Source organism: Labrus bergylta, chromosome 7, assembly GCF_963930695.1.
Source record: "Labrus bergylta chromosome 7, fLabBer1.1, whole genome shotgun sequence".
Lineage (NCBI taxonomy): Eukaryota > Metazoa > Chordata > Actinopteri > Labriformes > Labridae > Labrus > Labrus bergylta.
The window spans coordinates 12,750,166-12,777,852 of NC_089201.1; the positions used below are offsets into that span (position 1 = coordinate 12,750,166).

The following is a 27,687-nucleotide window of genomic DNA, read 5'->3' on the forward strand; positions in this document are numbered from 1 at the left end:
GAAAAGACTCACTGCTCAAAGACTGGTTAGAAGGACCAAAAGTTTTCCAAACAAGGCAGAGGAGTGGCCACTGTCTTGTATTGAGCCACTGACAGTAACCTTGATGGACCAAAATTTAAAAATGAAATAGATAAAGGCCTGTTACAAAACAGTGAATGCCACTAGAGGTGTAGGACTGGTAAAGACCAGATGGATGAAAGACTCACACACCTATTCGGACTTTTGGCTCCTTTTATTTTATTTCTTTGGGTAATTGTGTGTTAACACTTTTCCAATTATGGGGCCGGTATGTAGGAGTCAATTTAGTGTGTGTGTATTTATGTATTGTATTTCAATGGGTTTTGTTTATATGTTTATTTATTTACTTAATTTGGACACTAGGTGGTGTTAATTGATCATTTGGGTTAATTGGTCAGGTGGTTGGTTGAGTGTTTATATGTCACAGGTGAACAGGAAGCGGGGGCATAGGCGGTGGGAACATACGGTTCTTACCGTAACACAACATAACGCAAGTAGGCTATTTAACATAACAAAAGAACAACAACCAACAGTATGATCTCGGAAATAACAACTCATCATATCATCATCACGGTTTGTCTCTGCTTCATATGTGACAATAAACTGGATCATCAGAAAGTACTTTAATTTTGGACATTTGTTTATTTTTTACGCATCAAGCACTTTTCATACACCTATGCAAGTGACTAAAAGCAAGATAAGAAATTTGGACATTAGATAGTCACTACAAAAGTAAGAACCGTTCCAGAAGGAAAGCCGAAAGTTGGAACCAACCCAGAGGAAAAGATCGGTGCTAAGGATCCGGTGAAAGAAAGCTGGTGGAGGATACCGAACGAATAAGAAATTTGTACCAGATGAGAAATTTGGACATTAGATAGTCACTCCACTCTTTTTAATGAAATGAAAACGTACTAACGCTTTGAAATAAACGACATCTATGTCCTGCACACTCAGTTAAAGAAAAACATTGTCCCGGTCCAAACAAACAGGTTCTCAGTGCAGCTCGTCTCACAGAGTCAAATCACCAGGAAGTACATCAACTCAACACAAGCTAACGCCAGTTCTTCCTCCCGCCGCCGTGTTCCCGCTCACATTAATGATGCTCGGATGTTCTATGCCGCTACAATTACACCGCCATCGAAATAACAGCCGGCCAAATGTTCCTGTCAGCCCTCGGGTTTAATTGCCTGGGCACCGGCGCCAACTATAATCACCTGTCACAGCAAACAACGCTGTATCTGTTTACACGTCTGTCAGTGAGGGGTGGCGGAGGGCATGACCCCAGACACAGAGGGTCACATGTCTTCCTGCTTTGAAGTCAGCGGCTCTGCAGGAGGTGACGGGGGAGGAAGAGCGGGCGTACTGGAGAGTTTAATTATTCATCAACAAAGACGATCAGAAAAACAGCCGGGCAGCTCGTTAAAGCGACATTCAGGTGATTTTTGTTAACAGGCTGTAATGTCTGCAGCAGGTAAAAGTGTTGACATTAAAGGAGCAGTATGTAATTCTGACCCCTAGTGTTTAAAATGAGTACTGCAGTCCAAATTCTAAACATTGTAGAAAACTGTCTCCCCCCTTCCTCTCTAGAGTCGATGCTCATGCAGGTTGCCATGTGGTGGACACTGAAGCTTCAGTGTTTAGCCAGCTCTGCATCGGTCTGTAAACCTTTCTGTGTTCTAACCTCTCTCCATTTTTCAAAAGCATCTCCAATATTGATCCTAGTTTGAGCACGTTTCTGCTCGTGGAACTTATTAGAAACATGCAGAGGCTTTTTAGGTCGAGTACAACCACTTCTATCTGAACCAGTTCTCTTGCCCGCTTTTTAGAAGGAGGACATACTGGCTGCTGCATTGTTGTCAGAGAAGCCAGCATTTCAACATAGCATGTTTCCTTAATGTCTGATCATATAGCAAGGTCACTTTATCATTTCATATTTTCTGGCAGAGTAGTGGAGTGAAGACTAGGCTGTTATTGTCAGGTTGATTAGGCCAGCTGTTAATATCCCTTACACTTGTGACTCTCTGTGAAGACTCTGTGGGATACTCAATGAGCGATGGCTTCCTGTGGGCGCCCACATTCCTCAGTATATTTGCTGATGGGCCCTCCAGAGGGTTTCAGCAGTGATCCCGGCGTCCTGAGCTCACTCCCTTGATGCCATCTGCTCACCTGAGGGCCCAGGTGGACTTCTTTCTCTCTGGCCACTGACTCCTCTTTCGGCAGCTCTGCAGAGGTCTTTGCAATAAAACCAGGAAATCCATGACTGTACATACACACACTAACACACACACTCTCCCTCACACACACACACACACACACACACACACACACACACACACACCCTCCTCATGGTCTGACCCCCTGCTCGTCCACCAGAAGTGGCCTCTGACAGGAGCAGCTGGTCCCCCCCACCTCCCACACCTCACCAGATTGATGAAATTTTCATAAGCACAAATCCCAAAGTCATAGTTCACCTTCAACATAATTAATGAGCAGCTCCGCAGACCCTCAACAGACGATGTGCTCGGGGGAAGGGGGGCTAAGACAGACTGAATCTGTCCATGAAGCTGCTCCGTCTCTCTGTGAGATATGAGTGACTCTGTACTTAAGGTGGTCATGATATCTGGTATCCTGATAACTGCCTCGAGCACCTTGCAGCGATCAAATCATGGACGTCTGACAACTCTGTACGACTTGATGACGTAGAATCTGAAGTCATCGTCTGCAGGGAGAACTCTGATCACCTCACACGGAGGAGAAGTGGGCGATGTGAAGGCCTCAGCCACACACCGTGTTGTTACCTTTGATCCGGACTTTCTGTTTTCATTAGCTCATAAATATATCACAGGTCATCCCGCATGTCAGCAAAAGATCAGGAGAAACTCATGCATGCTGTCCTTTCCTCCCACCTCGACTTCTGAACACCTGTATCACACTGTGTCCAATCAGCATGCTAGATATCGCCATCCACACTGCATCCGCTAAATATTCAGTTTCCCCCTGCAAACATATGTGGGGCTTTTATTTTGAAGGTGGGCAAACTGAAGTGTGGTGCTCTTATTTTGAAGGTGGACAAATCACTCACTTGACATTATCTTGTGCACACAGGGGCTTTATGGGCTTCATATAGTTCTGATATTAAACTTTTTATTATTTTATTTTTTTGTTGGGGGGGCTTCAGGGACTCAAGAAAGTAAAGACAGACCTTCACTCTCTCGTCTTTTCAGTAATATTTTACAGTACCTGTACTCTCTGTGATGTTATTACTGTCCTCCTCCATCCTCCATCCTCACTCCTCTCTCCTCCCTCATCCCTCCTCCTCCTCCCACCTTCTTTCTCCTTTCTCCTGCCTCCTCTCTCCTCTCTCCTCCCTCCTTACGAGAACATAGTGAGAGCATCATCTCACCTTGCTGCTGCATGAAAACAAACAAATGTGTGTGAATAAATGTTGTTTGAACTTTTTTTCATCACTTCTCCAAGGAGGATGAGGGGGACGAGGTTCAGCTCCTCAGATGTGTTAACGAGCTGCCACCTAGTGTCACATCAGAGGCACTTCTGGGATTCAGTGAAAAAAGGTCTCTCTATGCATGGATCCTTTCTGAGATGATGTCACTTAGAAAGTGTTGTAGTTCAAGACAACACAAGACATACCCGAGACCAGAGTGCTCCAGGTCCAGGACAAGACCAAGACCGGGACTAGAAATATGTCTGAAAAATAATCAGGAGATTAAATAAAATAAAATAGTTTTTTTTGTAAATTTAAGTTTGATTTTCGATAAATGTGACAGAAACAAACAAAGTCTCTGCACTTTTCTCTCCTGTTGTCTTCAAGTTCCCACGAACCCCCTTGTTGGGTGGGGGTTGTTGCTGCTGTATAAACTCAATGATGAGATCGAGAAACAGACTGTGGATTATTCTACGGTTTAATCGGCTGAGGTCAGACAGTTACAACAGAACACAAATTGTTGACAATCACGAACTGACAAAGTACTGACAAAGTTTTTATGTTAACAGACTTGTTTATATTCTGCTAGAAGGTACATCCTACAAATTCTTGGCTACTCTGGTACATCTCTATAAGGCAAGAAAGAAGACATCAGCTTGACTCGTAAGTGTCAAACATATACATTTCATTCTTAGCAAACCTTTGCTTACAACAGACAGTTGGCTCCAAACCAAATATAACTCTGCTGCTATGAGATGTTTTACATAGATGGGCCATTCTACCGAATTGGTTCAAAACGGTTCAAAGTCAGGTTGGAAATATTTTGAAACATTTTAAGTTTTATTCCCAATTTTTTTTCCCTATATATATTTACCATATCTGAAGTATACATATCTAGTAAAAGGATCGTCAATTTTTATATTGTATTTTTAGACTGTTTTGGAATGTGTTTCCTCTCCTCAAATTTTTCACTACCGAAACATAGTATTAAACTATGATAAAAAACAGTCATGTTTATGTTAACCTGTTAGTATTATGTTTACTTCCCTTATGTAAAGATTATTTTTACAAATTTCTATTGAAGGTTTTCACAATAAAATCAATAAAAATGATTTTTTTTTACAAATTTCAATTTTCAATTTTTACAATTCTTCAAAATCTATGTGTAATCTTTCTTTCTAAAATGTAAAATGCTGATCAGATTGATTTCAGAGTTAATGATTTATGAGATGGAACATACAGTTAACCAATCAGTATTATAACATTTTAGTTGATAACTCAATATATATATATATATTTATTTTTTTAAAACAACCAGTGTTTCGGTAGTGACCAGTATTTTCTTTGTAGTGTTCTATCATATTCCCTCAACCTTATTGCTTAATATTAACTCATAACATGCCTGATGTTCATCCATTACCATGTAGAACAAATATTACTTATCAATTGCTTATTTGCTGTAAATAGATGCTTGAAATGATGATACTCAAACTCACTGATTCTAAGACTTTGGAACACATTTATTTCAACATGATGAGATTTAACTACTTTACCATTCCATTTTGTCACGACCAAAATGATAATGTCACTATCGAACTTGACCATATGATTCGGTAGTGACTGTTTCGGTAGTGACAAGTCTACCTCATTTTTGAGCATAATTAAAAAATGCTAGCAAGCACATGGCTAGCAAACACATCTTTGAAGTGGTGTTCACCCATAGAAACATAATTTGCATAAAACCCCAAAAAGTTTACATAATTGAAGAGCATGTGTGTTCGGTACTGACAATTTTTAAAGATACACACTGATTTTCAGACTTTGGAACATTTATTTAAAAATTTTGGGATTTAGCTGTTTATCATTCAGCCATGGGGGACAGGGATGCAATGTCACTTCCTGGTCAAAAATCCAGGGGTGTGGCTTAAATCTAGGCTCAGCCAAGCCACTAAAATTCTTGTGTTCCGGTAGTGACATTAAAACAAGGGACATGATTTTTTGAGCATAGTTTTTAATTAAAAAATTAAACCCACAATAAATCTAAGTCTTTCAACCTTTGTTTAAACTTAATCATAAAGATCTTTTAAATTACACAGTTGAAACAAATCTAAAAAATGTTTTAAGTGGTATTTACATAAATTGAAATTTAGGGGTCAGGACTTCTCAATAGAAAGTACCCTATAAATTATATTTTTTTTATTTATTTAGCTTATCACTATCTCATTTAATGCCCTGGGTTTAAATATATAATAATTTAATCTCAGTAAATATCCATGTCTGAATACTTAATTGTTTTGTTAAACCTTTTTTTGTAATGGGACTGCACTTTGAACTAATTCGGTAGAATGCCCCAGATATGATTACAGCTTCAACCTAAGAGAAGAGTTACTCTTAGATGATAGACAGATTTAAGTTACCAAAGTTACCAAAATGTGGATTCATGAAAATTCGTACTAACACCCCCCTAGGGCACCCTGCTGGGTGGGGTCCCCCACTTTGAAAAACACCATTCTAGACCCCCAATACTGGGTATTATCTTGTTTTTTATAACCAGAAATTGCGGATAAATTCTTGCACACTGATGTCTAAATTGCAAAAAAAACTTCGGCAACCGTGGGTCCTCTCCAGCTCCATCAGATGTTTCCAGGGAGCACAAGGGGGGGTCATAGAAAGTTAAAGACGCGGTGGCTAAGTCTTAATCCCAAGACATTTTTTACCAATGTTTCTGTGCAATTTGGGAGTTACCTGCAGCTTTTGCACCTTCCTTATGAAATAGCTTCTGCACTTTTCACTTTGGATCGTTTAAATAATAACAGAGTTTTCTGTTGTTTTAAAACGTGGTATTGAAAAAGTATTAAAGTATCTTTACTCATATTCAGATGATGCATCGTCTAACATCAGACAGGTCTGAACTGTTCAGGGTGAATCTGTTTATATCACAATCTGTGAGATCTGAGACGGAGGTAGACTCTGCCTCCATGCTCCTCTGATCATGCCTCTGACAGTTGTTGCTCTGAGGCGGGCACGGCCTGCTGAACAAAAGGTCGGCAGGCATCATGGGTTTCAACGACAGGCTGACTCTCTGACAGACGCACTCTTCATTTCACCGCGGCGTCCCGGCCTGCAGAGAGGGAGCAGGGAGGGGGTCAAAGGTTTGGGCTGGGAGGAGCAGCAGTGATGGGAGACTGTCACGGCCCAACGAGCGTGTGCAGGGAACCAGGAGGCTGACATGTAGACTGAACTCATTCTGTCCAGCACCAGCACTCATCTCAGGCCGCTAAATTAGACCCATCGCCAATTCATGAAGGGCAGACAGCTGACAGCGTGCCTGTCAAATACACCAGGATGTATGTATACAAGAGAGCTGCTCATAAATACGCCTACATGTAAAGTCAGAGCAGACAGAGGCTTCAAATTGGCCCGGTATCCCTACTGAAGCATTGTCATGGGTAAAAGATAATGTAAGCAGCTCAAATAGAGCTGATAGATGCACACAGAGGAAGCACTGCTAAGGCAAAGTCCATAGAAAGTCCACATGGTTCTTAATTGCACTGTACGTTGTTACTCTTATCTTCTATACTATTTTTTATTTTTGCATTGTTAAGGAGAGTTGGAACACAAAAATGTCATTGCCAGCTATGAATGCTTTGCCTGTTATGTTGTGCATTTGACTAATAAAAATAACTTGAACTAGAAATTCAGTAACAAGGACAAAAAAACTGAAGTTAGACGTACAAAAATCAAACTAAAGTGAAGAAAATCACTATTTATATTCCTTTATTAGAGTTTTCCAATTAAATAAAAGAGTCATAAATATTCTTACACCTGTAGAGTGAAAGTAAAACCTGTTTATGGTGAAAATAAAGCAAGAAAAAGTCTCTAAAGTGAAAAATATGCTGTCTGTTGAGAGAAAACTACATCTCCCACAAATCAACTCATACGGCGCATGCGCAGCTGCAGCATAACGACATGAACTGTTATGTTTTCGGTAGCAACCGTCACTCTAGGCTGAATAAACTCTATTTAAAAGGTAAGAAATCGTTCTAAAATGTGTAGTTTGATTTTAATTCGTGAAATATGAATAAATATGGATTACTGTTGTGATATCTGAGGAAGAAATGCAGCTAGTTAGCGATTAGCTGCCTCAGGAGGGCAAAGTTTAGCTAGAAAGCTAACGGCGCTCGTTGAATATATTTGAGTCACTCAGTCCCTAAAACACCTAAAACCTCATGTTTTTTTAATCTTTACTCAATCATCTTAGCTTTAAAGAAATATGTTTACGTGCTGCTGGATGTGTAGATTTGTTTAAACACCTGAGATATTGTTTTAAATCAGTGCACAGGATGTGACGCCGGACCACCGTCTGATTCACCGGCCGACGTTACGTTACTCGATCTCTTAATCATTTATTTAAACTCATTAAAGAATCATAAAGCTCGGGACTTAAGTTCGGCACAGAAACAAAACAGATTACAGAACATATTTCAGCTCCCGGCTCCCTACGTGATGCCTCAACCAAACGATGGAGAGTACGGCAGAGGATTAGGGACTTTAACTTTAATGCCACCATTTAGACTTTATTCTCAACTTTCTATTTTTTCTCAACATTTAACTTTATTCTCTTAACTCTGTTTTAACTTTGTACCCGACAGTTCAACTTTATTCTCAACATTTTGACAACTTTTCTTGACATTTAGACTTTTCTCGATATTTTGAAATGTGTAAAATTTCACAACTAGCTCCCTCAATATGGCAGAGGAGTTAAGGACTACCATGATGAATAAAAACTGAGATAATTCGCTTTTAAAAATATGTCGAGAATTTTTTTTTGTATTTTATTCTCCACATTTAAAATGTCTTCTCGAAATTACATTTTATCTCAATTCACTATATTTCTACAATCTTTCTGACAATTCGACTTTATTCTTGAAATTCTAAGTTAACTTTATTTTTGACATTTCAGCTTTTTCCCCGATATTTCCAAAGGTGTCAAATTTCAGAACCAGCTCCGTCGATACGGCAGAGGATTAGGGACAAACATGAAGAATAAAAACCGAGAGGAGGAAGATTTTTGTCCATCATGCTCTTTGAAAAAAAAGAGTTAAAATGTTGAGAATAAAGTCCAAATGTCATGAAACTGTATTTCAGCTTAATTCTCCACATTTCAGATTTATTCTCAATATTGTATTTTCCATACCATTTCATCTTATTGACTTTATATCTCGATATTTCAACTTAATTCCCGATATTTCCCTTGTTTTTCTGACATTTTGAAAGTTTAAAGGTACAGAACCAGCTCTCTAGATACGGCAGAGGATTAGGGACAAACATGAGGAATAGAAAATGAGAGGAAGATTCTTGCCCAAAAAGCTCTTTGAGAGAAATTGTCGAGAAATAGTCAAAATGTTTCAAAATTATTTTTTCAACTTTATTCTCAATATTTTGACAGTTTTTATATTTCGGCATTTTAAAAACTTTTTTCTCAACATGTCGTCTTTTATTTTCTCTCAAAGTGCACAATGGCCAAAAACCTTCCTCCTCTCTTTCTGACTTATTTCTCATGTTTGTCCCTGATCCTCTGCCGTACCCTGATGTTCCCTAGTATATTAAAACAATGTGAAGACAGTAGGAGAGTCCTTCTAAAAAAATCTGTTGAATCATGTTGAGATGAAAGGCTCTGAGTCACGTTAAAGCTGAAGGCCTTCAGAGTCAGAGAAGACTCAGGTGACGTCCAGCCGCTCGTCTCTTCATCTTGAGTTTAAATAAGTCGTTTTTTAACGTTGTCGGGCCAAACGCCTTGAAGTCACTGAGGCTGCACTGATTTACAGACTTTTAAACTTTGTGTTGTTTGATCATCTTCAGGTTGAAAATGTCGACTTTGCTGGACGACACGGCAGCAGACATGCCGGTCAGAGACGTCACGGTGAATCTGTCCAGACTTCCTGCAGCTCCACACGGTCTGTCCTCACTCCACACATGATTATACACATGGTCAGATCCTAACCTGTGATGTCATCATCGTGGTTAGAGACGATTAAGCTGTTTGAATGAGTCGTATATCGTGAATGTAGTTAATGTGTTGTTTCCTCTCATCACCTGTCTCTGTTTGGACTCCATGCAGTGTATTTTAACCTTCAGCTCCTAGAAAAATACATAATCCGGTTTGTTTTAATGAATCAGATCCATCGCTGTACCAAAATGCTCGGATGCGTCAGGACATCTCGCGAGTGTCCAGGGAGGAGCTGGAGGACCGGTTCCTGCGGCTCAACGAGGAGACTCTGCTCCTCAAACAGCACGTCAACAAACAGGACGACAAGATCAAGAAGTGAGACACACACACACACACACACACACACACACACACACACACACACACACACACACACACACACACACACACCTGTACTTCTACTACAACCCCTTCCTAATCCCTCTTCTCTCTCCTCCTCCTCTTCATCCTCCTGCTCCTCCTCCTTCCCCTCCTCCTCCTCCTCTTCATCTTCCTCTTCCTCCTCCTCCTCTCTCTCCTCCTCCTACTGTTCCCTCTCCTCCTCCTCTTCCTCCTCCTCTTCCTCTTCTTCCTCCTCCTCCTCCCCCCCTTCCTCATCCTCCTCTTCTTCCTCTTCCCCCTCCTCCCCTCTTCCTCCTCTTCCTCCTCCTCCTCTCTCTCCTCCTCCTCCTCCTCCTCCTACTCTTCCTCCTCCTCTTCCTTCTCCTCCTCCTCTTCCTCCTCTCTCTCCTCCTCTCCTCCTCCTCCTCCTCTCCTCCTCCTCCTCCTCCCTCAGACTGGGCACTAAGCTGATGCGGTTGGTGAAGGACCGTGGTCGTATGGAGCAGCTGGCGGTGGGCGGAGCTCAGCCGGTCTCAAAGGTTCGGGACGTGGAGATGGAGGAAATGATGGAGGAGCTGCAGGAGAAAGTGCGGGCCCTGCAGGGGGAGAACGAGGGACTGAAACAGCGCCTCCTGGTGGCCAAACAGCATCTCATTAACTCTCAGAGTCGGAGGCCGACGGCGTATGGACATGTCCCGTCTCGAGTGAACACGGGGTTAAAGAGACTGCGTGACGACGCCTCGTCTCCGTCTCACACACGACCAAAGAGTGAGTCCCACATGTGAAGTGTTTTTAATATCAGAGCACTCGTTGTGTTGTGTTTATTTGATCTAGTTAACGGAGCGTCAGAATCTAGTGACCTCCATTAACACATGAATGACCTCTGAACTCAGCCCGTCACAGTTTACGTTTACAGGGTACCTTTCTGTGGATGAATCTTATCTGAGTGCAGAAATGAACAAGCTGACATCGTCTTTAAAGAAGCGTCTCAATGCACAGGCAATACGGCTGCCAGCGCTCCAGCTGCTGGAGACCATCATTCATGTCATCCTGATTTTAACATATCGAGATCATAATGTGAAAACTTCCAAACCTCTGTGTTCAGTAGTTTATTACAATAACATGCCTCGTTATCCTCCTCGCCCTTTGTCCGTCTCTCCTGCAGGTACGAGGAGTCTGGAGGGAGCAGGGAGACCCCCCACCGGCCTCTTACCTCGATACGGACACAACCTGCTGGAGGAGGCCCGGGCCGAGATCCGCAACCTGTGAGTCCTGCAGTGCTGCTTGTAGTTATTCTACTGTACACTCAGCAAACACCTGCTCATCAGACATCAAACTGAGGTCAAACTGAGCTGGTTAAAAAGTCACTCCTTTTGTACTCGATCAAATGTTTTGATTTGTAGTTGTTAGAAATCTTAAAGGAACAACAGCTTCATTTTCTCCACAGTCGAGAAGTTTTCAAAATTTTAGAAGTAAAAAACGTCTTAGAGTGCACACAGGACTAATGAGGCGTGTGCCCAGATCAAACGCCATCTTAAAGTTGTTTCTGTTTTAGTGATCTCACATCATCGACCCGCTCCGTCCAGAACTGAATGAACACTTCTGACTTTAGCTGCAAAGATCAGAGACGTTTTAACACGAACAAACAAAAAGAACAATAGAACATAATCACACACAGTAGATCAGTCCAGCTTCAGCAGCTGCCTCGTCTGCACACACGGTCATCACGGTCATGTGTCCGGTCATCAGGGAGAATATGATGGAGCTGCAGAGGAGCCACATGGAGGAGGTGGAGGGAGCGTCAGAGCTGCTGAGGGAGGAGCTAAGGAGGAAGGAGGAGGAGTACGAGGAGAGCCTCCTACAGGCCCGACAGCAGCAGACCTCCAAACTGAGGTGAGTGTTCCAAGATTCACAAACACAGACACACTTTCAGAGACGTGTATGTACTCTTTCAGAATAATTCAACACTATGTGGGAGTTTAGTCTCGTCCAGGAGCTGCAGCTCTATAACGAGCGCTTCATGAACACGCCACACATTTCTGCTCCTGTTTGAAACACACCTGGTACGCCCAAACTGTCTGACAGTTCTTTAAACTAGAGCTCTCTCTCTGATGTCCCGGCAGGTCTTTAAGACGTGTGGGACCCTGTTTGTTGTGATCTGATCTTCCCTCTCATTGGACGCGCTGAGGTGTTGTCACAGAGCGCTGCGCCTAAGTTTGTTGTAGGTTCTATGCACCGTGCACGGACAGTAAGAACTGTGCTCAGCTCGTAGCAGATACGGTTTGCGCTGCGCACCACGTAGACATGAACGGGTTTGAGAGCCGCTCACAGCGGTCCGATCTGAGAGCGCCTCCGCCTTCTCCGTGAGCTTCTTGTTCTACTATGAAAACATAAATAAATCAGTGAGTTGTGTTGGAGATGTGTGTGTGTCTGCAGCCTCTCTAAAACATTGACTTAGTCTGAGCAGAACTATTGATCCTGTTTGTTTGGAGCAGCAGACGGAAGACACACACCTACCTACCTATACCACACACAGTTCCTTACAGTAACGTGTGTGTGTGTGTGTGTGTGTGTGTGTGTGTGTGTGTGTGTGTGTGTGTGTGTGTGTGTGTGTGTGTGTGTGTGTGTGTGTGTGTGTGTGTGTGTGTGTGTGTGTGTGTGTGTGTGTGTGTGTGTGTGTGTGTGTGTGTGTGTGTGTGTGTGTGTGTGTGTGTGTGTGTGTGTGTGTGTGTGTGTGTGTGTGTGTGTGTGTGTGTGTGTGTGTGTGTGTGTGTGTGTGTGTGTGTGTGTGTGTGTCCTCAGGTCTCACGTCAGCAGTAACGTAACGATGATCAAACTGCAGAAGCAGCTGACGGACAGATCGAACACGGTCACCGAGCTGGAGGGCAGATTTCTACAGATCCAGGAGGTGAAGAGATTTATCCAATCATGATCAATACCTGCACCTGAACACCTGTGAGGAGGAGGAGGAGACACAACAGCTACCTGCTGACTCTGAGGCCCACTGATCTTCTGAACAGGATGTGTGTGTGCTCGCCAGACACACATGCATCACGCTGACCACCTGAGTCTTTGGTTCAGTCCCTTATTGTTTTTTATCTATCCTCCTCTGCCTTCTTCTCCTTTCCTCTCCCTTGTGTATTTCATCTATGTGATGTGTGTTGTCCTGAAACGTGAAGGTGTGTGTTTCAGAGTCAGCGGACGTTGAAGGCGAGTCACGACGCGGCGATGCTGAAAGTGGACGAGTTGTCGGCTCAGTTGAAGGAGGAGAGGATGAAGAGTGTGGAGCTGGAGAAACGTCTGCAGAGCTCCAACATCTCAAAGTTAAAGATGGAGCAGGTGAGTCAGACAGACGGGATGCTGATTCTTCCCGTCACAGACTGTCTCTCTAACAGGCTGCAGGTGTTTGTGGGAGGAGCTTAGACCTCCAGAGTTTGAAACACACATTCATTCTGTTCTCACCTGTAAACAGAACGTGTCCTGACGCTGCAGTGGTCGGCTGACAGTCACGGCGGCTCTGAGAGTCAAACTGAAAAAAACATTTGAATGAATCTGATCTCCGTTTTTTTGTTTTTTTCTGCAGCTTCAGGAGCGAATCAGTGAGGTGGAGCAGGAGAGAGACCTGCTGAAGGACAACAACCACCAACTGCTCAACAGGTAAACAACATCAGGTCTGAGGCCCCGTGTCCACCTAGCGCCTTTTTCTGAGCGCCGGCAACTTTTACATTATTCACAATGAGGAGAGAGCGTTCCCAGCAGCATGCGGCCGTCTGGAGAAAAAACCCAGCGCACAATGTCTTTTTCTGACCGCTCCGCCTTTTGAAAATCTTTCAACTTTTCAGAAAGGAGCGGTCGACGTCAGCGGCGCTCTTTTTTCAAATGTTTGATATTCCCCGTAGTTTCGTCTCCTACAGATCGTGTCTTGTCCCCTCATCCTCCTTGCTCCGTGTCTGATTGAGAAATAAACGATCTGAAATATAAAATATGCAGTAAAAAGTAACGGAGCAGTGTTGGTCATACAAAATATCAAAGAGTCTTTTGATACGTCGATTTCCAGTTCAGATTAACCTGATGGCCATCTCAATGAATCCAAACTAAGTAATTGGCGTTCAAAATTGAAGAGCAAAGACTTTAGAGAAGAAAGTTCAAAAGCCTTGCTTGAGCCAGAAAGAATTGATGTTTACAAAAATGTGCGTTGAAAATAAAAGTTCGGCAGAGAGTCATCTCTACGGTACAAATTTAAAAGAAGTGATTCGGACTGAAGTCCGAAGAGAAGCGAGCAAGAAGCTGAAGCTCTAAAAAACCTTAAACTAAAACTGGAGATCTGAGCTGAGTGTGAACTCTTATCAGCTGCGGGAGAAAGAGGGAGCCCTGCAGGAGAAGGGTCACTCCCTCTCTGACCGGCGGACAATTGTTTAAATTAAACTGAGTTTACTCAATAAGATTAAGAATAAGAATCTAAACATAGATACGTCACCATACATTCATTTAGACATTATTTCTATCAGATCCACGTTGATGTAGGTTCACGTCATATATTTAGACAAACATTTCTATCAGATTCATGTTGAGATGAAAATCAAACCACCTGGGAACATCCTCAGTCAATCCCGTCTGTAGGTGAACAAAACCATGTTATACAGTCAACATTCTTAATAAGACATATTAATAAAGTAGGAAAAGAAATTGGTGTCTTTTAAATAACACCTTCTATAGCTAATATCAAAGAGTATGCTTTATAACACGTCTAAATGTATAATTATGAAGGTTACATATTCATGGATATTCTAACACTAGATGGCAATAGCACTCCACGTCAAATTCCTATTAAAACTATTATAACTCTTATTCCTATTCTGAACATCAGATTTTGAGTTTAAAAAGATGATTATAATACATTCAATGTGACAATTACAAATATCTAGATGAAGAAAGACATAAATGTTCATTTGATGCAGAATTGAACGCTGTGGTTTAATCAGTCTTCCAGCAGTACTTTCCACAGATGGTCAATTTTACGACTTTGCAGAGACTGGTTTCGGTCATAGTTCATGTCTTTGGGGTCAATTCGTAGATAGCAGAGTGTTCTGTTTCCACTTGGTTGTTTACTGAATGCGTTGTAATAGTTTATAATATCCTGTCCTCCAGAGCCTGTCTGAGAGGGAGGCTACACACTTCATGCAAACGCTTCAGAGCGCACAGCCAGCAAGTTTTCTACCCTTTAGCCCAATACCTTTGTTCCTACCCAGAACCTTCAGCGTGCAGTGACCGAGATCGTAGCTGATAATCATAAAAACATGAATCAGGCATTCAGAGCTGCATGTCTGCCAACTGCTCAGTTCTTATGATTAACCCTTTCTACAAACTGAACGCTCCCGTGGTGTCTGCATCTGTTTTCTCCCCACGTACGCTTCAGTGCGCTGGACATGTCTCGTCAGCAGAAGTGGCAGATTCAGGAGCAGCAGCTGAAGCTTCAGATCGCTCAGCTGGAGACGGCGCTGCAGGCCGACCTCGTCGACAAGAACCAGATCCTGGACAAGATCAAGGCAGAGAGAGGTACTGTGCTAAATGTTTCAACTCTGTGCTTCCATCATTGTTAATCATCTCTGATTGGATTCTAATTTATCCCCGGTTAAAGAAGACTATCTGCTGCACGTGTTGATCATCTTAATAATTCAGATGTTGTTTCAGACATCAGCGAGAAGCTGACTGAAGACAATAAGAAACTTCATGTCCGGTTTCTGGAGCAGAAGCAGCAGATCGACGAGCTGAATGATCGACTCAAGTTTTACAGCAACGTAAGAAAATCCTCCACACATCATGTGACAACCCTGGAGGCAGCTGCAGGTCACACCCACCAGACACTCCCACCTTCACTTTTCAATTTCCCCTTCATGACATCACAAAGGGCAGTAACCCCTCCCCCAGATGGGTGACACTCCCACAGCTAGGTGTTTGTTCTGCCCTCTGAGTCTGCCTTCTCACGTAAACAATAGAACATGGAGCAAGAAAGCTCGAGACACCCAAGCCCTTCCAGAGAGGGGGCGTGGTCAGACACAGCTCATTTACATTTAAAGGTACAGACACAGAAACAGCCTGTTCTGAGCAGGGCTGAAATAGAGGGATTTATTGGCATGATCAAATACAGGATCAGAGTGGATTTAGAACAAGTAACTTGTTTTGATGAAAAGGAGAAAATATATATATATATATATATATATATATATGCTTTGAACAAACGGAGAGAGAGAGAGAGTGAGGAAATATTACACAGCAACCTGCAGCCACTTTTTAAACAAGTTTATAGGTTTCAGATCATTTATTCCAACTTTTTATCACACAGCAGCTTTAAATACTTGATTCTGATTGGCCCACAGCAACAGTCTGATAACTGACGGCTTGTTACTATGAAGAGCGACGGTTGCTAGGGAAACGGCTCTCATCGCTCTGACCCTGGGATCTGTAGTTCTTCTGTGTGACTCCATGTGAAGACTTTAACGTGGATCCTGTTTTTCTTTGTTCAAAGGAGAGCGAGTATGACGTGTCTGAGCTCACCGAGGCTCTGCTGCTCGTCAAGGTCAGTCAGAGCTTCATCATTATTTTATTCTATCACTGCAGAGGTTTAAGTGGTGTCTTTGTGACGTGTGTTTTCTGACGTCTATGATGTTCACGTTTAAATGAGCCTCCAGTATGACATATTCTTGACGTCCTTTTTTCGTTGGGTTCTGACAGACTCGTAGGTCCCAGCAGAGCGGAGATCTGGGCTTCCTGAAGGAGGAGGCGGAGGACGGGTCGAGCTCAGTCAGAGAGCTGAGAGCGGCTCACGCTGAAACCATCCAGGAGCTGCAGAAAACCAGGAACCTGCTCAGCATGGAGAGCAGGATCTGCAGGGACTACAAGGTGAGGGCTCAGCTGCACACTGGTTTACTTCAGTTCTGTTCTTCTTTTTCACCTGTGCTGTTTGATGGATTTTATAAACTGATGATAAGTGTGAGGTAGTAGTGGGCTGAAGTAACTGGATGTACAGATCTGAGGATCACAATAAGAGTTTCTTACAAACTGGGACTGAAAGTTTGGAAGCTTTGTGTGCACAGAGACAGTCCACGTGTCAAACTAAACTGCTCCGTCTCTCTCCTGGGTGGTGATGAAGGCTGAGCTGGAGGCCGTGATGAAGAAGAGGGATGCTGACCGAGTGGAAAACGAGCAGAAGCTGCAGCGACAAGCTCAGCTGCTCGACACGCGGGCGTCAAAGATCAAGAAACTGGAAGGTACCCGTACACACTGATAATGACCATCTACAGCACACAGCTCAGGTTTCTGTGTGCACGCTCCTCAGAAACACCACAAGGTTTCTCCCAAAATCTCTTTATTGGTTTGCTCAGAGGATAAGAACACATATAGTTGAGAGTTGAGATTGTACTGTGGTCTTCTTTTAAACCGCACTCTTGACTTCTCCCGCCCATTCCTGATAAACCCCGCCCCCAACCAATCCCAGTCAGGAATCCTATTCCCACTCTGAAGGTGGTCTGTTTTCACAGTCGTTTACCCAGGAGTCTCATTCACACTCATGCATACAAGGACAAGGAGCAAGAAGAGAGAGGAAAGAAGAAATTAATCAAATAAATAAACAAAACAAAACAAAGAAATACTTGAAGATAGTTCTGACTAGGTTTCTCAGCGCTCCTCCGTCTTCATCACATGTATTTATCTCTGAAGCGTTCCCTTCCTGCGTCTGCTCTGCAGCTCATCTCAGAGAAATCGCCTACGGGACAAAAACCTACGTGTTCAAACCGGACGTGACTGGCGAGGAGGAAGCAGCAGCGTTGGATGAGACTCTTCACCTGGAGCGAGGAGAGAACCTCCTGGAGCTGCAGATCGTGGGAGCATCTCTGTCTGCAGACGCTCTGGACGCTCTGGGAGACTCCGAACCCTCCACCTTCTGCACCTACTCCTTCTATGTGTTCGAGCTGCACTCCACCCCCGTGGTGACGGGACTCAAACCCACGTACGGCTTCACGTCCCGGTACGTCTTGAGCGTGGACAACGAGCTCCTAAACTACCTGCACAGACAGTCGGTGACCGTGGAGCTGCACCAGGCTCTGGGTCTGGACTGGAGGACTCTGGCCCGCGGCCAGCTCCACCTGCAGCAGCTGCTGGAGCAGGACGGGAGAGTTCACGGGACCATACCGCTGATAGGTGAGTGACTTTTCAGATTCAGAGGAGGCTGCTTCAGGTTCTGGTGATTCTCTCTGGAGACTTGAATCCAGGACCAAACAGAGTCCTGTACCGGCCTCTGTAGTCTGAATGGATGGTTTGTGTTTCTGTCTCAGGTCTGTCTGATGAGTGCCGCTCGTTTGGCTCGTTGGATTTCTGGCTCAGACTGAGGATCCCGATGACGGAGACCATATGTCTGTACCGAGAGAGGCTGAAGGCTGTGGGCTTCATCAGCACTGCTCTGACCCAGCACACACAGGTACCTGAACGCCTCATTTCACCGCTTTAGAAGAGACCTGACCTTCATTTCTTTTTATTTCTGATGAGTTTGTGCTTCTGGAATCTCAGAAAGCAGCGACCATCCGGACTTTGTTACATCATCATGAAGTTTGAAAGTCAAAGTCTGCGGAAACGCGGCTTCTCCTACGTCCTCCTGTTAGCTGTAGCATTAGCCGCATGTAACGCTCAGTTCTAGACCCCTCGAGAAAAATTTGTCAGTGCGGCGTCATTGTCAGTGTGAGATCACTGATCTAAGTCCATTGGCTCGTTGTGGCAAGCCCAGCAGCTCATGTTGAAATTTCCGAGATGTGTGCTGAGCAACTGACCAATAATGACAGAGCGGATCGGCAGACCAATCAGAGCAGACTTGGCCCATGTGGGATCTAACAGTGGGGGCACAGCAGAGCGTAGCTGACGGACTCAGAGCGTAGAGGGAGCAAGGAGGAGCAGTACATGAAAACAGACACTTTTTTCGGACTTAAGCTATCGTACAAAAGTAGGTACATAGATTGAATATGCGAACCCCAAAAAGGGCATAATATGGGCTCTTTAAGGGCCTTTCAGATAGGATGCATTGTGCGCTGCGCTCGCGGCAGGGTAGGGCGAACTAACAGTACGCAAATCATCGTTGCTAGGCGACCGAAAACAAAAATCGGGACAACAGTGTAGTCTAGTCGACCATGTCTGTTGAAGAGCTTAAGAGTGAATTCATAACTTCTCTTCTTTGTGTTGTCTCCCTCACAGCCTCCTTCCCCCTCCAGCAGCAGCAGCAGCGATGGTCTGAACGAGATCCTCGTCTCTGTGCGGATCTGCAGAGACCTGAAGTCAACAAACTCGGATCAGCCCAGTCCTTACGTGGTCTACAAGTTCTACGACTTCCCTGATTACCCGACTACCACGATCCACAACTGTAGACATCCGGACTTCAACGACACCAAGTCCTACTCGGTCCACATGGACTCTGGCCTGCACCAGTACCTGCAGACCGAGCTCCTGCAGGTCTACGTGTTCGACTATAAAGAGGAGAGAATGGACACGTACATGGGGAAGGCCCGAGTCCCTCTGCAGCCCCTCATTCAGGACCAAGAAGTCTCTGGTGAGGGTTTACTCTGTGTGACCTCTGAGGCTTCAATCGAACTTTAACTCATTTGTAACAGGAATGTCTCTGAGTCATGACTGTCTACAATGAGTGAGAAGCTCGAGTCCCGCTGGCTGTGTTGTTGTTAGCGCCGTGTTTACATGGACAGACGGCCGGCTCCTCCCCTTGTGTATAAAAGCTGTTTTAGTCAAGAACTAGAGAGAAGTAGAAGAACATACTCACTGATTATTTGGATGTTAGTAAGAGTTTTAAGATCACGTTGATTCTGTGTCAGTTTACATGCAATGTGAAGCTACAAGCTAACTAAAGAGCGCTAACATTAGCATGCTAACACAACAATGCAGACCACAAGCAATGTGAAGCTACGAGCTAACTAAAGAGCGCAAACCTTTATCATGCTAACACAACAATGCAGATCACAAGTAATGTGAAGCTACGAGCTAACTAAAGAGCACTAACATTAGCATGCTAACACAACAATGCAGACCACAAGCAATGTGAAGCTACGAGCTAACTAAAGAGCGCTAACATTAGACACTAACACAACAACAACGCAGTTAGAGATGAGGACAGTTTTGTCCGCTGCTTATGCTCGAGTTTGTGTGAATGTGGTTGGAGGGGGGTTGGAGGTGTGTCTCTGGAGGAGAGCGTAGGCTTCAGTATGGAGGAGGTGTGGCCAAACAGCAGTTTGTTTTGGTTTCATGCTGGAGGATGGCGGTACTGTTGGGTGTGTTTAGAGGAAAGAGCCCAACAACAGACCGTCCTGTTTTCTCTCTACGTGTCTGATCCTCTCACCTGTCCTTCCCTCAGGAGTGTTCGAGCTGAACGATCCCTCCGGACTCCCTGCAGGACACATCGAGGTGACTCTGAGGTGGAGGTCCACCTACCTCGCTCCACCTGGATCCATCCTGACAGCCGAGGAGTCCCAGCTCATCCAGGAGGAGGAGGAGGAGGAGGAGGAGGAGGCTCTACAGCAGGAGGACAGAGATCCTCTTCATCATGGCTCCTCCTCTCTGCAGGAGGTCTCTGCCTCAAAGGTAAGGAGAACATTATAACATGACAGACAAACAGGAAGTGGTGTTGATCATGCACATATAAAATAACATCAGCTGCTCTGATCAAATGAATCATTGAATCTTTTCAGTTCTACGACTTTCACACACAAATACACAAAACAACTACACAACATCAGATATGAGTGAACCAACCACAACATGGCGTGCAGACAGAATGTTAAAGATGTGAGAATGTGTGGAAAACGTGATCAGCACGGTGGTGAATTAACGAAAAGAAAACCTGAAACAGATCTCCAAACTGTTCCTGTGTTCGTTCGTCTGCTCACATGTAAAGGTTTTTATCTTCCACACATGATTCCTCTGAAGTTATGTTTCTGTCCCTCAGGCTCCGCTGCCGAAGCTCAGACACAAACCTCAGGTGAGAGACGGACTGACAGCAAAAAGAGTCACGTTTGTGGATCCATCAGCTGCAGAAACGACACACCAGGTGAGACTCTGCTGTCCTGTGTTCACATTTAACCTCTGACCTTTTCTGCAGGACGTTCACGTCCCTGACACTCAGGAGCATGACTTTCAATAGGAGGAGGGGGGAGGAGGAGGAGCCGCTCTGCCGATCCACCAGCGGCCTTTCTCGCACTCGTGATGAGCGAAGAGTCCAGGCTTTGTCTATGAGTTTAGATTTTTGTTGTTGGATCACATAAGAAGATACAGGACTGGTTTCAAACAGGTTCATGGGTTTGGGTCGACTGTCGAGTCCGGTAGCTTCCAAGTCGGCTATAAGTGTCCAGACGTTACCTGATAAAGTCCAGATATGGACTCTGAGTTATGAACGCTTCATCTTCCTTCTAGATCAAAACAAAATGTAAAGATCTTTTGATTACAGCTTTCAGAGATAACACACGACTTCATGCACAGCACGTTTTGTGTTATGATCGTTTATGTTTACTGTCCCCACACTGACAAGGGAACTTGTCACTGTGTGATTACAGTTTAAATGTAAACAGTCACGGAGCCATGGTGTGTGACTTTTTATAAACAGTGTGTTTCGATGTTCACAGATCGAGCCTGAAGCGACTCCTGCAGCTAAAAACACCACAGAAGAAGAAGAAGTGGAGGAGGAGGAGGAGTCTCATGTGTCTGAAGGACAGCTGGTCCCCGTCAGCTCTCTGTCCGTCTCTGACGACTCTGATATCTCAGAGGAAATCATCCAGGGTGAGACAGGATTCATTAGAAGAGATTATCATGAATTATGAGTAGAATCTGACCGATTAATCAGCCTGCCGATAATATCAGGCGATATTAGCTTATCCAGTGACTATCAGTATCGGCTAATTTTATCACAGATATTCTGCGATATTACGAGATTTATTCACCAGTTAGATAGCTTTTCATTTGAGTTTCATTGTATTGAACTAGCATTTCTCTGCCACCCGCAGAGGGCGCTATATGGATTACAATAAGCATCATCAATGTGAAGCAGTGATGCATGTATATGCTCAGTTACTTTGCTGCAACAGCGACTGCTCAGCCTGCCAGCCACAGTGGGGGGGTAAATAAAAGATTTGTGACAGACAGCAGTTCATTGCTGTGGCAATGTGATAAGCCCCCCCTTCAAAATCTCAGCAAATTACAGCAACATTGAGTGGGTGTGCTCGCCTGCAGCGCACCTCTTTTTCTCCTCTCTGTCTGCGGCTTCGACACAGGTGCTGGCGTCTCGTCACTTGAGCCCAGTGCAGCGGCAGGTCTACCTGCTGAAGGTGTCCTTGACTTGCATTAAGTCCTTGGTGATTATTAGAAGCATGCTGGTGGCGGTGGCTCTTTCCAGTTGAGTGGCCATCTGATCAAACGTAGATCAAAGAATGATGTCAGCCAATATATCGATTGCAGTATCTGCCCAAAAAAACATTTTTCAGTCTGTTCCTAATTATTAGAGTGGAGTGCTTCCTGTCCGAGGTTAGTCTCAGACTGACCGTTGGATTTCCCTGTTTTTATTTTCTGATGTCGGGGAGAATAGGTAAAGGTGTAGTTGATTGTGTTTGCACCTGGAGGTATTCTCCGACAGGACACACCTCTACCTGACGTGTTTGTTTGTTTGTTTATTGATTGATTTCTTTGTTTACAAACACTTGTTATGTTTAGCTTGAACAGGTTTTGTTTTTAATGACCTCTCGACAGCCTCTGTGTTTTTAAGCCCTGCGCTGCGTCTTGAAGGTGAATATGTGAGTTCTTGTTTTTCCAGCAGAGCTGACATCAATATTTAACATGGCGGCCAATAATCTTTAGAGCAGCTTCATAAATGTTAACGACAAACCGCACGTCTCATTCAGCTTCTTAAACATCCGGATTCAGGAGACAGGACACGCTCTAAACTTCCACAGCAGGACTTCCTTCTCCCTTTTTAAACTTTTATTCTCCCTCTCTCTCAGATGAGAAGCAGACCCTGGCTGTCCGAGTCGATCAGAGTGAATCGACTCAGTCTGACAGCGATGACTGTATCGTTGAGGGAGCGGCCTCGGGGAGAAAGGTGAGTCAAACACCTGTGTTTACTTTACTTTGTCAGGGCTCAGGGATTAACACACACAGAGTCCATGTAAACACAGATCAGCTGTTCTTGTTCCCTTCGATTTTATTTTCACACGAGCGAATGTTTGTTAGTGAGGAGCTCAGATTTATTATTCTCTGAAGACAACACAGACACACACACAGACGTATAACAACACACACAGGCACACACACGCACACACAACATCACACACAGACACACACACACGTATAACAACACACACACAACAACACACACATAACAACACATACATGTAACAACACACACACACACACACACACAACATCACACAGACACACACATAACAACACACACTCACACACAGACACACACACATTTTCTTCTTCCCACAATAATGTGAACATGACTTCTCTTTCATGACATGTTCATGTCGTTGGTCGTCAGCCCTCGGAGCGTGTGCGGGTGGAGGTGGTGTCTCTGAGCCTGAGGCCGCAGTCTCGGGTGGTGAAGGACAGCAGCGTGGTGCGTCTTTTTGTGGAGTACTCTTTGCTGGACCTGCCCACTGAGGAGACCCCCCTGTCCCTGCCCAAACCCCCCATCGGCAAGACGATCAACTACAACTACAGCAAAGGTACAAAAAAATACAGCAAAGGTATGAAAACTGCAAATACAGCAAAGGTACAAAGAACTATGACTACAGCAAAGGTACAAAGAACTACAAATACAGCAAAGGTACGAAAACTACAACTGTAGCAAAGGTACAAAAACTACAACTACAGCAAAGGTACAAAGAACTACAAATACAGCAAAGGTACGAAAACTACAACTTTAGCAAAGGTACAAAAACTACAACTACAGCAAAGGTACAAAGAACTACAACTACAGCAAAGGTTTAAAAAGAACTACAGCTACAGCAAAGGTACAAAGAACTACAACTACAGCAAAGGTACAAAGAACTACAAATACAGCAAAGGTACGAAAACTACAACTTTAGCAAAGGTACAAAGAACTACAACTACAGCAAAGGTATAAAAAGAACTACAGCTACAGCAAAGGTACAAAGAACTACAACTACAGCAAAGGTATAAAGAACTCCAGCAAAGGTATAAAAAACTACAGCAAAGGTACAAAAAAACTACAACTACAGTAAAGGTGTAAAAAAAACTACAGCAAGGTATAAAAAACTACAAATACAGCAAAGGTACAAAGAACTACAACTACAGCAAAGGTATAAAAAACTACAACTATAGCAAAGGTACAAACAAACTACAACTACAGCAATGGTATAAAAAACTACAGCAAAGGTACAAAGAACTACAACTTCAGCAAATGTACAAGAACTACTACTTCAGCAAAGGTACAAAGAACTACAACTACAGCAAAGGTACGAAAACTACAACTTCAGCAAAGATATAAAAACTACAACTACAGCAAAGGTACAAATAACTACAGCACAGGTACTAAAAACTACAACAAAGGAACTAAAAACTACAACAAAGGAATAAAAGCTACAACTACATAAAAGGTACAAAAAACTACAACAAAGGTATAAAAACTACAACTACAGCAAAGGTACAAAAAACTACAACAACAGCAAAGGTTTAAAAAACTGAAACTACAACAAAAGTATAAAAAACTACAGCACAGGTACAAAAACTACAACAGCTTCGGGCACTTTTTAACATCGGGCTCTATGGGGACTGATTCGCCTCTGGTGACAGCATGTAGTGGACACTAAAGGAACTGCACTTTAGGGTCTGAAATGTAAATGTTATGCTAAGCTAACTTGTTATCAGCTGCAGCAGATTTGTTGAACACATAAGCAGAAATCTCATCCTTCAGTGTTTTTTTCTCACTGTGTGATCTCCGTCCTGTGTGTCCTTCAGTGGTTCCTGTAGATTCAGAGAACAACGGGGCGAGGCGTCGGCTGCTGAGGGAAGTCCTGCAGGGACGAAACCCAGCGATGGAGAGGTGGGATTTAGTTTTCATGTTAACCAGCTGCAGAAGGGTTTTGTGTTTGGATTCAGATCTGCATAGTTCAACAGTCACAGCTGATACTGATGAGGAAAACATGTCTTTGCTCCCTCTTCATAAAAGATAGAATACATTCTCACAGATACAGGAAGTTGATCATGTGTTTGTGCAGCTGTAGATGTGATGAAACGAAAAAAGAAATTACATTTAAACTTGTTGCTCATTCTGTCATCATGAAATCTCTGCTGCATGTTTAGTTCATTTCATGTTTGTTTTGGGCCTGTGTGTTAGAATCCGGTTCACGGTGGTGAGCGAGCCTCCAGAGGAAGAGGAACAGGAGAGAGAGTGTGAGGATGTGGGCGTGGCCTCCATCAGAATCCCTGACATCCTGGAGAGACGAGAGGACCTGACTGAGACCACCCTGACTGGTACACGCACACGCACACACGCACACACACGCTGGTTATATTAATAATAGTCATGTCAGTCATATTTACAGACTTTATTTACAGAGCTTTTATTTTGAAGGCATACAGGGGTGGAAGTGTTTTCCTGATCACTGGAAAGTTTGAGTGTCCTATCTCTTATAAATACTGCGGCGCAGTTACCGCCAACTCGCCACTGACCACCATTATTTCACTCTAACTGTTTGTGGTTGTTGGCGCCCCCTGTTGGCGAGTTGGCGAGACTCTTTTTACAATGAGGCTGATTCACAGAGAAAAGACAAATATCCTCCAAAAGACTTCACGAAGGATAATTCAAACACTAACAGCAGCAATGAAGAGACCCGCAGTTTGCACTGCGGCACAGTAATGAGAGAATTTAACCCTTTAGTGTCTTTGTGACTCATTTACACAGTTCAGCAGCAGGAAAGATGCATGATCCTGCCGTGAATCAAGCCCTGAGAGTGTGTGTTTGTGTGTGTGTGTGTGTGTGTGCAGTGGTGGGCGTGGAGGACAGCAGCGAGGTGGTCGGCAGTCTGATCGTGTCCGTGGAGGGTCTGGAGGCTCTGCAGGACATCATGGAGGACCAAGAGCAGGAGCAGGACCAGGAGGAGACCTCGGTCATCTCTCTGGCTCCATCCTGAAGAAACAACATCATCTGATAGAAAAAGTGTGACCCAGATTTGATCAACACCTTCTGAAGGACTGACTCCAGATGTGAACAGAGAACTTTGTAAAGCTTGTTTGAAAAAAGAGAATCTGCCCTTATTTTGTGAAACATTCTACAGAGGCCCTAAGGGGTCATGTACAGAACAAGTTTCAGGTGGGCACAGGACACTACCCTGTGCTCATGAGAAGGTATTGCCTTTCAAATGAGAACGTTTCTCTGGATCAGTAGGAGGTACTTTGTGTCCACTGAAGAGTTTCTGCCTTAAATGAACTTAAAGGAGTTTCACCGTCTCTGTGAGCCGGAGATTTCTCTGATAAGAGATGCACAAAACCTCCTCGTGAGCACGGGTTAGTTTCTGATGTGCACCAGTAACTTATTTATGTCCCTTTAAGGGCTCCAAGTTTACACTGTTTTTATTTTTGTATTTTTCACACTAAAACCTTCTGATCGTGATTCTTGAAATGAAGGTCTTCTGTCTTTGCTCAGTAAATAAATGTGATGATGATTTTCAGGTTTATATTGAGGACTCAATATAAACATTAACGGATATAAAATCTAGTGAGGCCGCTTGAAATGAAAATGATCTGATTTAAACTGATGCTGTAAGTTTGTACATACTGTACACTGTTTTAATTTATAAATGTTACAATAATTTATAGTTTTTGCTGTGTTGCTTCCCTGCAGTTATTTCAGAGGAGACTCGTTAGTGAGTCTGCAGATCCTCATGTAATATTTACTGCAGTTGTTAGCAGCAGGACTGTTTGTGTTTCTGCAGTTTGATGTAGTTTTGTACAGAATAAGTCCGAGTGTTTCTCCAGAGCTGCTCACAGTTCTGTTATAAATAATAATGTTTGTTTATCAGAGAAAGAAGGGGAGCTGTGTGCCTTAAATTAGAGATTTCCTCTATGGGGTTTAATGAAGAGTTTTTTCTATAAATATTTATTTGTATGAGTTTTTAACTTAATAAAATGAGTTACAAACCTCTGTCATCTTACTGTTAGCATATAAACTTAAAGCAGGGGCAACATGTCACTTAGCTTAGCATAAAGACTGAAAACTAGGTAGAAACTTGGTTTTGTGAGACTGCCTTAAAGGCTGAAAACAGGGCTAAACAGCTAGCTTTGTGTAGAATAAATACTGCAAACAGGGAAAATTTGCTAGCCTAGCTTAGCATATAACAACAAATGGTGCTGAACAGCGAGTCTAGCTTAGCATACAGGCTGAAAGCATAATAATAGCTTATTTAAAACTAAAAAATGGAAAACAGCTAGCATAGTTTAGCATAAACACTGGGAAGTAAGAAAGTGTATCTTGATTTAGCATAGAGGGTAAGAGCTAGCCTGGCTTAGCATAAGAACTTGGAAGGCAGACAAAACTAGCCAAGCTTTGTATTTAAAGTTGGAAAACGGCTAGCCTAGCTTAGCATAAAGACTAGGAAGTAAGAAAATTATCTTGGTTTAACATAAAGACTTGAATTAGGGGAAGCTGCTAGTTTAGTTTAGCATAGAGGCTGGGAAAAAGTGCTAAACAGTTAGCTTAGATTAGCATTTCAACCTGAAACAGGGAAACAGCAAGCCTAGCTTAGCTTAAAGACTCAAAACAATAGCCTGGTATAAAGACAAGATATGGGAAACGGGTAGCGAGGCTTAGCATTAAGACTAGACACAGGTGGACAAA

At 43.5% G+C, this 27,687-nt stretch overlaps 1 protein-coding gene across 1 annotated transcript; it reads left to right on the forward strand.

The window, feature by feature from the left end:
* The first annotated feature begins 7,409 nt into the window (after positions 1 to 7,409).
* Positions 7,410 to 26,994, forward strand: rpgrip1l (RPGRIP1 like). Its single transcript, XM_020648887.3, has 25 exons — positions 7,410 to 7,490; positions 9,323 to 9,417; positions 9,641 to 9,785; positions 10,246 to 10,559; positions 10,957 to 11,056; positions 11,541 to 11,684; positions 12,594 to 12,699; positions 12,984 to 13,130; positions 13,375 to 13,448; positions 15,208 to 15,347; positions 15,483 to 15,589; positions 16,318 to 16,368; positions 16,524 to 16,691; positions 16,942 to 17,059; positions 17,535 to 17,987; positions 18,122 to 18,264; positions 19,029 to 19,380; positions 20,194 to 20,420; positions 20,785 to 20,886; positions 21,458 to 21,611; positions 22,826 to 22,923; positions 23,368 to 23,554; positions 24,810 to 24,894; positions 25,189 to 25,325; positions 25,839 to 26,994. The coding sequence occupies exons 2-25, from the start codon at positions 9,330 to 9,332 to the stop codon at positions 25,982 to 25,984; spliced, it is 3,786 nt and encodes a 1,261-aa protein (XP_020504543.2). The 5' UTR covers positions 7,410 to 7,490; positions 9,323 to 9,329; the 3' UTR covers positions 25,985 to 26,994.
* Positions 26,995 to 27,687: the final 693 nt, after the last annotated feature.